We start from the raw sequence: 13384 nt of genomic DNA, 5'->3' as shown, positions 1-13384 counted from the left end.
AATTTTAAAATCTAAAACTTTTAAATCTAATCAAAATACAAAACCTAAGTCCTAACTAAAACGTTACCCTTTGTGTATCTCTATTGAAGTCAACACAAAAAAAACTAAGATTAAAATAATTTAATACATGAAACTAAATTTAAAATTAAAAGAAATAAACCTATCAAAACTCTAACCACGTAACAGTGAATGCTAGCTCTGAAACGTAAGCCAATAAAACAAAAAAATTCGAAATACCAATTTGCAGGTGGCCCATATGAGAAAAAAAAACGACTTTGACGGCAGAATGAACGTTTGCAGGTTGAAGCTTCCAGCAATCACGTAAACCCTCCAGAGCTGATCAGATGCAGTCGATTTTTGATGTTGGGAGATCCTTTGATGGCAGAAAAAGGTTGCAGCGGGAAGAGGACGCAGCACCCAGGTTGTTTGCAGGCTTGCTATTCGGGTTTATGCTTGACGCAGGCTTGAAAATGACAGCGGCTTGAACAGTGATGGAAGCTGCAGATAATAGATTCGAAGGCAGTTTTAAAGCAGTGAATGGAAGAGCTGGGATGGAAGTTACTGCTGCGTGGAAACGTGGCAAGTAAATTGTTTTGCAGGTGTTGAAAACCAGAGAAGACTGAGCAGAGAAAACCTTGGGGAGGGATGGCGTGAGGAATAATAGAAATACGCAGGCCTGATGAACAATAATGAAAACGATTTTGCTGCTGACTGTAGGCTTGTGTGATTTGGAGAAACGTGGCTAGGCAGATTGCTGAGAAAGGGGCTTGTAGCAATTTTTCGAAGATCTTTCTTCAAAAATAAAACCCTGGGCTGCAAAAATAATGCCCTTGCAAGAGATTGCTCTGAGATGCAATGGCAAGGCGCTATTCAAACCCTGGAAATCTTCAAAAAACCTGCAACCTGTAAAGGAGAAATACCCAAAAATAATATGCAAAGATTAAGAGTGAAACCCTACAAACCAGTCCAAAATTATAAAATTATAGCTCTATAACAGCCAGATTTGTCAGTTATCATCAATATTTTTAGAACTTCAGATTTTTTATAAAAGAAAATTCAGAAAATCTCTCATGCGATTCAGTAAAATAAACTAAATAATTAACCCAGGATCAAAACTAGCTGCGCTCTGCAAAAAAATGCTTGCGGGAGTTGGTTGGTTCAGTCGAGAACTTCCCCAAACGCCCACTGGTCTTCTTCAATAAGATTTTCCTACACAGCACATTTCAACCATCAATAAAGAGAGAAAAAACAATATTGGATTTCAACAGCAATGGAGATACCTGTCATTACTTCAGAAAACCTAATACCATTCAAACCCTAGCAAGTGAACAAGATACATGTGCTCAACAATACTCTACAATAAGCTGTAGCCTGTTACTAATGGCTGAAAATTAAAATATGCAGAAAATGAAATAGCTCACAGCACTTCCAGAGAGTAACACCAACAAGATTTCAACCCCAAAGTCTTTCTTTATTAGCACCAGAACAAGTTTACAAGAGAGCTTCTTCAGCACAAGACTCACAGATCCAATCTTCTCAAATGACCCTTAACACCCTATTTAAAGGAAAAGTTCACAGCAGCTAGTTCAAGTGATCCACATCAAAATGATCTCGACCATCGATGAGGATCAAGATATCTCTTGATCTCATCCGTCGAATTTTTAATGTATTAAAAAATTGAAATTTTGCATTTATTTACTCAAAATATTATTATTTTATTATTTTTAGGTTTTTTACTTTATTTATATATATTTTTTGTTTTTTTTTTTTTTTAATTATTTTTAAATGGATCCTTGAACTTAGCTTTTGGGAAAATCATCTAGGACCTAGGACTTAGGACTTATGAGGGAATTAAAACATTTCTTAACCCTCAAGACACTTTACATCATGACTTTTACAACTTTACATCCCAAGGGGGGAAACCCATTTGACATAGACCCTCATAAACCACCCAGTTCTGTGACACAACTATAATCTAGCAGATTAATACACTAGGATTCTCCTAAGATTCTAATGACAAAATCCATCTCGGCTTTGGGGTTAGGCTGAAGGAAAACTCTGCCGATCATGGATCGATGAGACGAAAAACCTTCCGGAACGTAGATTATCACTTAGAAAATTAGGTCCACCTAGGCAATTTACAAACATGACTCATATCTGCTAAGATTATTTACAATTTATACATGCAGACTGAGTTTACAACATAAATTGATCAAGCTGTCGATGACTGTAGAATGGCACGGACATGTCGATCAAGCGCTACCCTTTTTACAAAGAAAAGGGTGTGTACTGCTATGGGCAGTTGACCGGTAGTGGTCAGCACTACAAAAACAAATAAAAAACCCAAAATATCAAAGTCTGTTCTCCGAACCGTTGGCGGTCAACAAACTGAGCACTGATCAAGCATAGGTCATGTGGCTAGGTGGCATGCCTTGACGATTGTCTAGCAGACTGCCACCTGCACGGTTTCCTCCGATGGTTTCGGTCTATGGTTGGTGCATTCACATGCGTTATCGTAGTTACGGTTCTCATCTGCCACATTAACTATAACTCTTCCCTGCTCACATGGTTATGGTTTATCCTCCGCGCAGTTATCCTTGACCTCCAACAGCTGCTACCCATAGCGCTAGCCATTCACATGTTGATGTTTACTCCATCGCGGTTAGACTAACCCTCTGCAGTTTAGATCCTACGGAGTATTAACATAACACTTTTGCTTTGTATTAAAGCCGAAAGGGTTCTAAACTTTCGAAAAAAACATTTTTTTTAATGCATGGTTTAGGTTTTCAGGTATGGGTTAAGGTTTTTAGGACTTAGGTTTATTTTTCCACCATAGTTTTGTAGGTAGGTTTATACATTAGATTTAGGACTTATGTTTAGGATTTAGTTTTTAGACTTTTACACCCTATTACAACAAGTGGTCACAAGGTGACATACAAACCCACATGATGATAACCATGGACCAAAATTGACAAGCAAACCCTGGCAGAACTGACGACGAACACATGTCGACAACCAAGTACTAAACATCATAAAAACCCACATCAACCATTGACATCACCGGAACTGAAAATCAACATCGGACAACCTGAACGATAAACATCATTGTCGAAGTTGAAGATATCGGACACTGGATGTTGAAGATGAACACTAACGAAGTTGATAAAGTTCAAGACCTCATCGACCACTTCGACTTTGAACCACTGAAGACTCTGCTCATGATGGACTGACAAGATCCTCCTGGATCAATCCTCTCCACTTGAAAGCATTTGGACCACAAAAGTTTGACTAGACAGATAGCAGGTGAGGGTAGATCCCCCTCACTCTCCACCTTGTCTTGATGATGTACCAATACTTTTGGTCAAGCACCTGAAAGTGATGACCCTGATGATGTTGATCATGGCATCCTTTGAATCTGTGAACTATTCCATCCATCTACAGTATGCACAACTTACGAAGATGGTTAAACAACCTGTTATGAACATGGCAATTGACTTCTTTCCATGAAGTACCATGAATTAGTCATTCATAAACATCTTTGAAAACAGTCTCTACAGGATATTATTCAATACTATTGACATGCATTAAAAATCTATTTTTCGAAATGACAGAAACATTCAAAGACATTCTTGACATCATACCAACTACTTGACTTGATGTACTTTCCTGATTCCTGATAACTAAGTGAACTTGCTGCAATAAACCCATCAAACTGTAATGTGAAAACTGCTGCAACTTATTTTGACTTTGAAAGTATTGAAGTGGCTATTGATTTGTTTGAATCATTGTTTCCTCACCCATTAAATGATGTCTCCATTGATTAACACTTTTCCTTAATGCATAAGTTTCCCTTTCATGTACTAGATACTTTGACACTACTTTAGAAAAGGTTTTGACATGAAAACAAATAGGCTTCCTCTCCACTTGAAAAGAGGCTTCAAAATTGTTTGAAACATGAAATGGTGATACAATACAAGAGAAATGTAACACTGACTTTCCCCAATATTGACCTGCATCCCTATAACTGATAACTTCCAAACTTGGACTGAATTGATTCATTCTGACATTAGGGAGAGGAGCTTTGGACATCAACGGTAACTCATGTTGTATTCCCTGCTTATGAGTAAGATGTTTGGGTTCTTTAAATAGAACTGGAAAAGTTTCTACCACTTTGATCAAACTATCTTTAAGTTGAGACTCATAACTTGAACAAACATCATGTCAACTCTTATGTTGTTCTTTTACACGCATGAGTGAAAATCTCTTATTTGAACTTATTAATTGCTTCATCTGATTAGCAACAATTAAATTCAAGTGAGTTTTACTTTTATGTGCCTTGACAATAAATTCAACCCCATCTTTCTTAAGGTGATATTTATGTTCTCTCCTATAAAATACTGCATCACAACCATAAAGATAAGGACTTCCTAAGACAACTCCACATATGTCTACTGGAAACACATCTAATTCCACTTCATCAACGGTAACTCATGTTGTATTCCCTGCTTATGAGTAAGATGTTTGGGTTCTTTAAATAGAACTGGAAAAGTTTCTACCACTTTGATCAAACTATCTTTAAGTTGAGACTCATAACTTGAACAAACATCATGTCAACTCTTATGTTGTTCTTTTACACGCATGAGTGAAAATCTCTTATTTGAACTTATTAATTGCTTCATCTGATTAGCAACAATTAAATTCAAGTGAGTTTTACTTTTATGTGCCCTGACAATAAATTCAACCCCATCTTTCTTAAGGTGATATTTATGTTCTCTCCTATAAAATACTGCATCACAACCATAAAGATAAGGACTTCCTAAGACAACTCCACATATGTCTACTGGAAACACATCTAATTCCACTTCATCAATGTAATTAGTTGTAATGGCAAATTTTAACCAACACTGCTTTGTGGCATTTATCTAAGTTGATTTATTCAGCCAACCTAATGGGTATGGTTTTGGATGATTATGTGTCTCCAAACCCAAGTTCTTAACTAAATATTCAGATATTAAATTTGCATGTGATCCACTGTCAAACATTGTATCTATCTTTGTGTGCTTACAAGTTATCATTATGTTAAATAGTTCAACTCTTTTATCCACATTTGAAGGATTTATGTTTAATGAAGATGCAATAGTATTCGAACTTGAACCAGTGTCAGAAGTTTCATCACCTGAATCAGAACCTAGATCTTGTTGGATTGTTTCAAATGCTTTCTTTTCATCCTTCTCTTTAAGGAACTTTTTGGGCTTAAGTTCAGGATGAAGTTTCCAACACCTAGATTCATCATGACCGATTCTCTGGAAATGAGAACAAATAGGTCTTTCCTTCTAAGCTATCACTGATTTCTTTCTCTTCAAATTGTTCTTCCCCTTACTATCATTGGAATCCTTGATTTCCAACTCTTTGGATGATTGTGGTGAAAACTTGAATGGTCTACCACCTGATTCAATATGTATGGCTTGAACACACACTTCATCAAAATCATCAGGATTAAACATCAATAATGTATGTTGCAAATATGAATGTAAAATGTCGATGTACATTAATAAAGTTTCACGTGTATCCAATAAAATACCAAGCGCCAATGCTTTCTTTCTGAACTCCTAAGTAAACTCCTGAACAATTTGCCTTTTACCTTGCCTCAAGTGTTGCCAATCAATAATAGCTTGCTACATATATCCTAAAGGATAGAATTGTTTCCTAAGAGCTTTTAAAAACTTAGACCATGAAGAGATGACTTTACCTTTCCGCTTTACATCTATTTGAGTTTTACTTTCCCACCAGATTAAAGTTGTTCCCCCATTCTAAGTGTAGCTAACTGAATTTTTATTTTATTGTCAGAAATGTTCTGAATACGACAATACACTTCTAATTGCTTAATACATTTATCTAACTTTTCAGGATTCATTTCGCCATCATAAATAGGTAACTCAAATTTTACATCAAGTTTCAAAAGAGATGTTTTCATAGGTTTCTTTTTTGTTTTAGATTCTGAACTGGAAGAAGAAAAAGTAGAAGATGATCATGGAGATGATGGAGGTGTAAGAGGTTTATCAGCCTTGTCTTTACCTTTGTCCTTCTTCGATGTCTTTGAAGAAGAATTTGCATCTCTCGCCTTCTTATCTTCGTAAAGTTCTCCCAACATCTGCTGCATACTCAAGAATGCTTGCTGAAATTGTTCCTCGCTCATCTTAGTTTCAGGAGTTTCACCTGTATCAGATCCTGTCATGATCGACTTATGAGAGACTCTTCGCTTTCCAATATCTGATCAATCTCCTCGAGTGTTCCCTCTCCATGTTGTGACTTTGTCCCAGTTAACATTCACTGGCAAAATCCTACAAACGCAACCTGCTCTGATACTAAATTATATGATCTGAAATGATCATATGTTAAATTGAAGTAGAATTGATTAATGCCAACAATGAACCGAATGTTAACTTAAAGTGCTTTAATCATGAGAATCAATTGAAAAGGGATGAATTGACGGCATAATTAAAACATAAGCAAGATGTAAACAGAAGTGAAAAGCAGCAAAAACACAACGATACCAGACAACAATATTGATTACAGAGTTCGTCCTTGATGGACTACGTCTCCGGATCCACTTTCAAGATGGGTGACTGCTTTATTAAGATTGAATCTGAGGAGGTAGATTACACAGCAAATTAACCAGACTGATTATGCATGCAGGCACTTTTGGTCAATGTCACAAGAAATCTCTCTGAATTAGCTTTCCAATGCCTGTCACGGTTCCCAATTCCGACTCCCGATGCTCTTGTTACACTGAAAACAAAACTACCTATATCCTCCAAAATCTGCATACAAACTCTAAAACCACTCTCCTTACTCTTCAACGAGCCAAACTGTCTTTATAGCCCTCCAAATACACTCTAACTCCTTTCTGCTGAGTGTAGGAGTGAATAGGCTGAAATTAGGGTTTAAGGGTCTCGGTCATGTCATGGTTGGACACCTAAGGATAAGGTTGCCATGGTCTTCGAATTATTAACTGTATAAAAACAAATAAAAAAACCAAAATACCAAAGTCTGTTCTCCGAACCGTTGGCGGTCAACAAACTGCGCGCTGATCAAGCATAGGTCATGTGACTAGGTGGCATGCCTTGACGGTCGTCTAGCAGACTACCACTTGCGTGGTTTCCTTTGGTGGTTCCGGTCTACGGTTGGTGCGTTCACATGCGCTGTTGTAGTTACGGTTCTCATCCGCCACGTTAACTATAACTCTTACCTGCTCACATGGTTATGGTTTATCCTCCGCACGGTTATCCTTGACCTCTGACAGCTGCTACCCGTAGCTGCTAGCCATTCACATGTTGATGTTTACTCCGTCGCGGTTAGACTAACCCTCTGCGGTTTAGAGCGTACGGAGTATTAACATAACACTTTTGCTTTGTATTAAAGCCCGAAAGGGTTTTAAACTTTGGAAAAAAGAATATTTTTTTTAATGCATGGTTTAGGTTTTTAGGTATAGGTTAAGGTTTTTAGGACTTATGTTTATTTTTCCACCATAGTTTTGTAGGTAGGTTTATACATTAGATTTAGGACTTATGTTTAGGGTTTAGTCTTTAGACTTTTACACCCTTTTACAACAAGTTGTCACAAGGTGACATACAAACCCACATGATGATAACCATGGACCAAAATTGACAAGCAAACCCTGGCAGAACTGACAATGAACACATGTCGACAACCAGGTACTAAACACCATAAAAACCCACATCAACCATTGACATCACTGAAACTGAAAATCAACACCGGACAACCTGAACCATAAACATCACTGTCGAAGCTGAAGATATCGGACACTGGATGCTGAAGATGAACACTGGTGAAGTTGATAAAGTTCAAGACCTCATCGACTATGATCATTTGAAGACCACTTTGACTTTGAACCACTGAAGACTCCACTCATGCTGGACTGACAAGATCCTCCTGGATCAAATAGTCCTAAAAGGACATACCTAGTGAACATCTAGATGGGGTATGTGCCTTAAGAGGTAGTGTCGTGTCTCACGTAAAGCCTCCAAGCATTATGATCTTATATAAATAGGGCTTGTCAGTTAAAGGCCTTACTATGTTGACAATGTTGGTTATGATGTTGATGCTTAAATGTGGCTTATCAATCTAACTCTTCTTATGAGAATATTTTAGTTTGAGGGTATCTTTATACCAGGTGTACAATTATGAATACCACCCTAGTTAAGAAGAAGTGTTGGAGAATGTAACTAGTTTCGGTCTTCATAATTTGTATCATTATGTGTTTTATGTAAAAAGAAAAACAAAATAAAAAGAAAAATTATTATTATTTTTTCTAAACAAGCATGTTCTTCAGGCTTCTAGGTTTTTGACTCAAAAGAGTCAAAGTCCGATTTGGACCTATTGTAAAGAAAAAGGAAAAATAAATTTTAAATATCTAAGTTTGGGTTAGAAACACCTCTAGATGCCAAGTCAGCTTACATGTCAAATAGGCCATGTTAGAAAATCAGAACAGCAGAAAGATTTTCTTATACTCGATAATTACTTGTGATGTTCTTGACTACTTATTAAGTTTTCTTTATATCTTCTTTCTTTATTTCATCAAGCAATTACCAAAGCAAAAGCATATAAAACAATGGATACCAGATATAGGCACTATGTCAGGGAAAAACCTAGTCAAAATTCTCTTACTTTCAATAGTATTCGTTGAGACTCTTCACCTTAGAGAAAGACCAAACCTTCTCTCCACACCAAATCAGCCTCTCATATCTTCGACCTCTTTCCAGTAACTTCAACTATGTACCATCTTACGGCATCAGGCAGCTTCCAACATCAGGGAGCTTCCAGCATCAGGCAGTTTCTGGCATCAGCAAAACTTGGAAGACTTCGATCTCCCAAACTAGGGCACGAAACAGAGAGAGAGAGGCACCAAAATTTTATTTTTCTTCTTCTCCTTAGACCCCACCCAACTCGCACTTCCTTTGGCTTCCTTAGACCCATTTCGCAATTTTTCGGCTTCCTTAGAGATATCGAACTAGCTTGAGATGACATGCTCCAAATGAATTCAACTTGCTTCTATTTATAGGCTTCAAGGGAAGTTGAATTGATGTCCTTAGGCCGACTTGGTGTGGAGAATACATAAATTATATTTGACTCAATACTAAACATTTTTACATGATTCAAAAGCCCAAGAAGAGTCTCTTTAAAAGTACAATGACTCTATTGACTCAAAATAAATCCTAGAAGTCCTCAATGGGGACTTTGACCTAAACCATGATGACCCAAGCATGAAACCCATGCTTTAATAAGTCATAATAATAATTATAAAAATTATTTTCTTTATTCTTTTGACAAGTACATTACAAGATGACTTAAATACATTAAATGAAAACCGAACTTAGTTACATTTTTCAACAGGCCATGCCGCAATGGACATATCTATTCGCACCCCTCTGAACTATATAAATAGATGGAAGATGGAGCTCATTTGGGCACACACACTTGATGGATTGTGGTCTGAAATATCGCAGAGAGGGCAGAGAAGAGGTGGAGGGCCGAAGTCTGAAAAAGAGAATATCTTCTTGAGCTAAAGTTTGTGGAAGATCTGCCTTGGTATATCTCTTGTTGCTGGTCCCTTGTTGATAAATCTGCTGGAAAGAAGGAAGGTTTGACATTGCATCTGTGGTTTTGGGTCTTGGATATCTCATTTGATCTGATTCTATAAGAAGAGACATTTCTGGGTTTTCCCCTTGGAAGGGTTTTGCCCTGGCTTGGAGCCTACATCATGTGTTCTTTTGTTTTTATGATCTTCATGTTCATGTTATGGTACCTGTTTGATGAAAGAACCAGAATAAAGATTAATAAAGAAGCAAACTAATTTCGCAGGCAATTACTATGGTAAGGAAAATCTAAACTAATCTACAGGCCTCTCGATTTTCCAACATCCAGCTCATTGTTGTGTTTTAGTCTTGATTTTGTCTTGTGAGATCCCTCACAAGAACTGCTAGGTTTTGAGGCAACAATGATCACATCTGAAAACGAGCGCTTATCCACATACAATCCAGCAGCCCAAGAGCAATTCTCTTACTACAAGAAAAATAGCAGCAACTGTAGTGCCCCCACAGACATTAGCTTATCCTTCATCCCATCTTTATGCATCTGAAACCCAGCTTAGGGAATAAGTTACTCTATCATGCATAAACAGCAACACTGGTTTATCTCAAAATAGCATTGGTATGCTCAAAATCAGGGCTGAAAAGAAAGCAGATCCGTTCCTTCAAGTGCAAAGGTTATTCTCATGTGGAACACCCTTCTACTTACAACGATATCCTCCTCAAAAGCACTGGAATCTCTGTAAGGAAGGCTGTTCTATTATGCTGATTTTGGTTGCAGGTAAGAGTGAACAATATCCATGGCCTGAAGATAAAGGAGAAAGCTAAATGCTGCTTGCTTTACTTTGGTTGATGGCATTTGTACTCGCCTAGTACATAAAACAAATATATTTGTAGCGTGTCCTTGTAACTTCCTAGCTCTGGCTTGATGGTCAAAAGGACAAAACTAGATGCTGCTAGCCTTAAAACAGAAGTGATGACACTTCTACATGACAAGCACTACCAATACTTTAGATGCGACACAAGATCAATTCCAGGCAAGGATAACCTTGGCCAGAAGCACTCTAGCAAGTGATGCCTAGTTTTCTATGAAATATGGTAATTTCAATTTTACATTGCAAGTAATCTGTACTGAATACAATTCAATGGTTTGCATTCTCTTACCACACAAGAGAACTCAGGTGTGAATCCAGCAAACCATACGTCTCTATACTCATCAGATGTTCCTGTTTTTCCTGCACAGGGCCTGCCTAATCTTGCCGCACGACCTGTCCCTCGTTCAACAACAGCCTGTGACATTTGATGGCACCTAAAATTGTCAACCCTGGGAAAGATAGTGAACTCAGTTACCAAAAACTTGTGGAGTGTACACTCCAGCATGCAACAGAAAACTTGCCTGTAATAACTGCCGTATCTCTGAAACAGCATGTTCATCGACAACAGTATTTTCATTTCCATCATTTGACTGCAGTGGACCAAAAGAAATACACTGTTAATTGGTATAATTTTAGACTAGATTTGCCTATCAAATATCATAAGAATAAAAAAAAATATGAATTTTTCTACCTCTACATCCTCCAAGACATGACCATCACCAGTTTCTACACGGCTGATAATATAAGGTTTGTGATAGTGCCCCCCTGCAGCTATTGTTGAATAAATAGTTGCCAGTTGCAAAGGAGTAACCTACAGAATTCAAATCAGATATTTAGTCTGAAGCTCCATTTCAGTGCAAGATTCTTCATATAAAAGTATTACAACGTCTTAAAATTGGAGAGACATCTCCACTATTCCATGGGAAGAACCTGGTCAGTAAATGTTGTCAGTTTAATCCATTTGTTCTGAGTCCTTTGCAGAATAATTAATGAAAAATAGTAGCCAAGCTACAACCCATTTCATGTCCCTTGAAAAGATTAGCTGAAAAACTAACCTCACAACCTCCAAGTGACAATGATAGTTCATATGGGAGAGGTGTCTTAATACCCAAAGCTCTAGCCATGTCACAAACCTGACAAAATTCCAAAGATCATTTTTCTTTTTCATATCAAAAACACCAGATAATGATATAAACAAATCTCATCAAAAATACAGGAAATCCAAATATTCACCTTATCAACTCCGATTTCAGCACACAACTTTACAGTTGGGACATTTAGTGACTTTACCAGAGCTTCTTCAAGAGTTACCTGTATCAGGGACACGGGTTGAAATTTCATAGTGAAAAACAGATGCCAACCCACCAGTTTATTTTAAACAATCTACTAACAAGTAAAAGAATTATCTGAATCCCAAAATAGTACTTCAAGTCCAGAACACTGATACAAACCAGTCCAGGTTGATGGCCAGGTTGATCCCTGGCCCTGTCCAACCAGTCAGTTTGTCTGGTTCCAGTTTGGACTGGACTGGTTTTTAAAACCTGATTCTATACAAGAACGATATAAAGAGAATGCACCCTCACTAGTAGATAAGTACATTTGCATTTAATGATCATTCATAAATAAATCCAAAAGACTTAAAAACCACTTACTCAAGAAATCATGTGCATCCATAAACCCTAGCCATGAAAATCCATAGAAGTTTCAAAGTCATCCACAAATAATCCCCTCCGTGAGGTGCATTTATTCATCCATCCATAGCTAGGAAAAATATAAAAGTACACAAGTAGTGATATATCTCTAGTAGTCATGATTTACAAGTGACAAGTGGTTCTCATTTATCTGAGTGAAGTAGTGGTATATCTCTAGTAGTCATGATTTACAAGTGACGAGTGGTTCTCATATATATGAGTGAAGTAGTGATATATTTCTAGTAGTCATGATTTACAAGTGACGAGTGGTTCTCATTTATATGAGTGATCTAGCACTTCCTCATCCACTAAAAGCCCTATAAACCTATGTTGCATAAGTTTCTGGAACGTGAGAATGTTGGGAACTTGGGTACGGGTGTCTGGAACGGCTAGAGGTTTCCCCAAAATTTACAGGAAACAACTAATCGGGAGCGGTAATATTATATAATAAAAAATTAAAAATATAAAATTAAAAAATATTATAACACTTATAATCTGCTGCAATTATAATAGCAGCATATAAACACCAGACCTAGATGAAAATCACACCAAGGGAAGTGAGGTGTCTTTGGCTAGGGCGGAGAGTGGAGGTGATCTATCAACTCTTTGTGTGTGTGGTTGTGTACGTAACAATGCATTGAATCTAGGCAGTGTATTGGGTGGGTTGAATTTGGATACTAGTCCTATCTAAACCCCGTATGATATGTACCTCTTCGCAAGTTAAGAAGGTCGCAGATGAATAAGTCAAGTTTATCAAAACCTCGAAATGGATATCAGACCCCAGTTTAGATGGGTTTGTGCTCGTTTCACACACTGCATAACTATGGTAAAAACAAATCCTCGGTTTCCCAATGTATTTGAAATCATTGTGATTCTATTTGAAGTAAAGGAGGACTAAATGACTCAAGCTCATATAGACGAATAATTCAATCTTTGTGGGAGCAAAACCATGTTCAGATAACCCCATTTAAGGGAACATGGACCCTGAATGCGAAACAAACACATAATTCCCTACCATATTATAGCTAATTTTGAAGTTTCATGGGCACCCAAAAGTTGCATAGACAAATCAACATACATTAAACCATATGAAGGTTTGGCGGGAATTGGAGTTTTTTTGGTGCCAATTCAGCTGCGGGAACGCCGAAACTCCAAAAAAATAGTCTTCAAAGCTCCCAGAACTGTCCCTAGCTCCCATTGCAGCTCCTGC

General features: G+C 37.4%; 1 protein-coding gene across 1 annotated transcript in view; it reads right to left on the bottom strand.

Annotated features, from left to right (window-relative positions):
• LOC149263533 (uncharacterized) overlaps window positions 1–13384 on the bottom strand; it is a 290628-nt gene that overhangs the window by 144266 nt on the left and 132978 nt on the right. The window contains 5 exon segments of the mRNA XM_089426504.1: window positions 10773–10898; window positions 11005–11073; window positions 11175–11294; window positions 11539–11616; window positions 11717–11794. Of these exon segments, the coding sequence (XP_089282630.1) occupies window positions 10773–10898; window positions 11005–11073; window positions 11175–11294; window positions 11539–11616; window positions 11717–11794 (471 nt within the window).

Source organism: Pinus tabuliformis, chromosome 6 (assembly GCF_031772625.1).
Source record: "Pinus tabuliformis cultivar Carrire ecotype Pingquan chromosome 6, CPIR1, whole genome shotgun sequence".
Classification (NCBI taxonomy): Eukaryota; Viridiplantae; Streptophyta; class Pinopsida; order Pinales; family Pinaceae; genus Pinus; species Pinus tabuliformis.
This window is presented reverse-complemented; position numbering and strand designations above follow the sequence as displayed.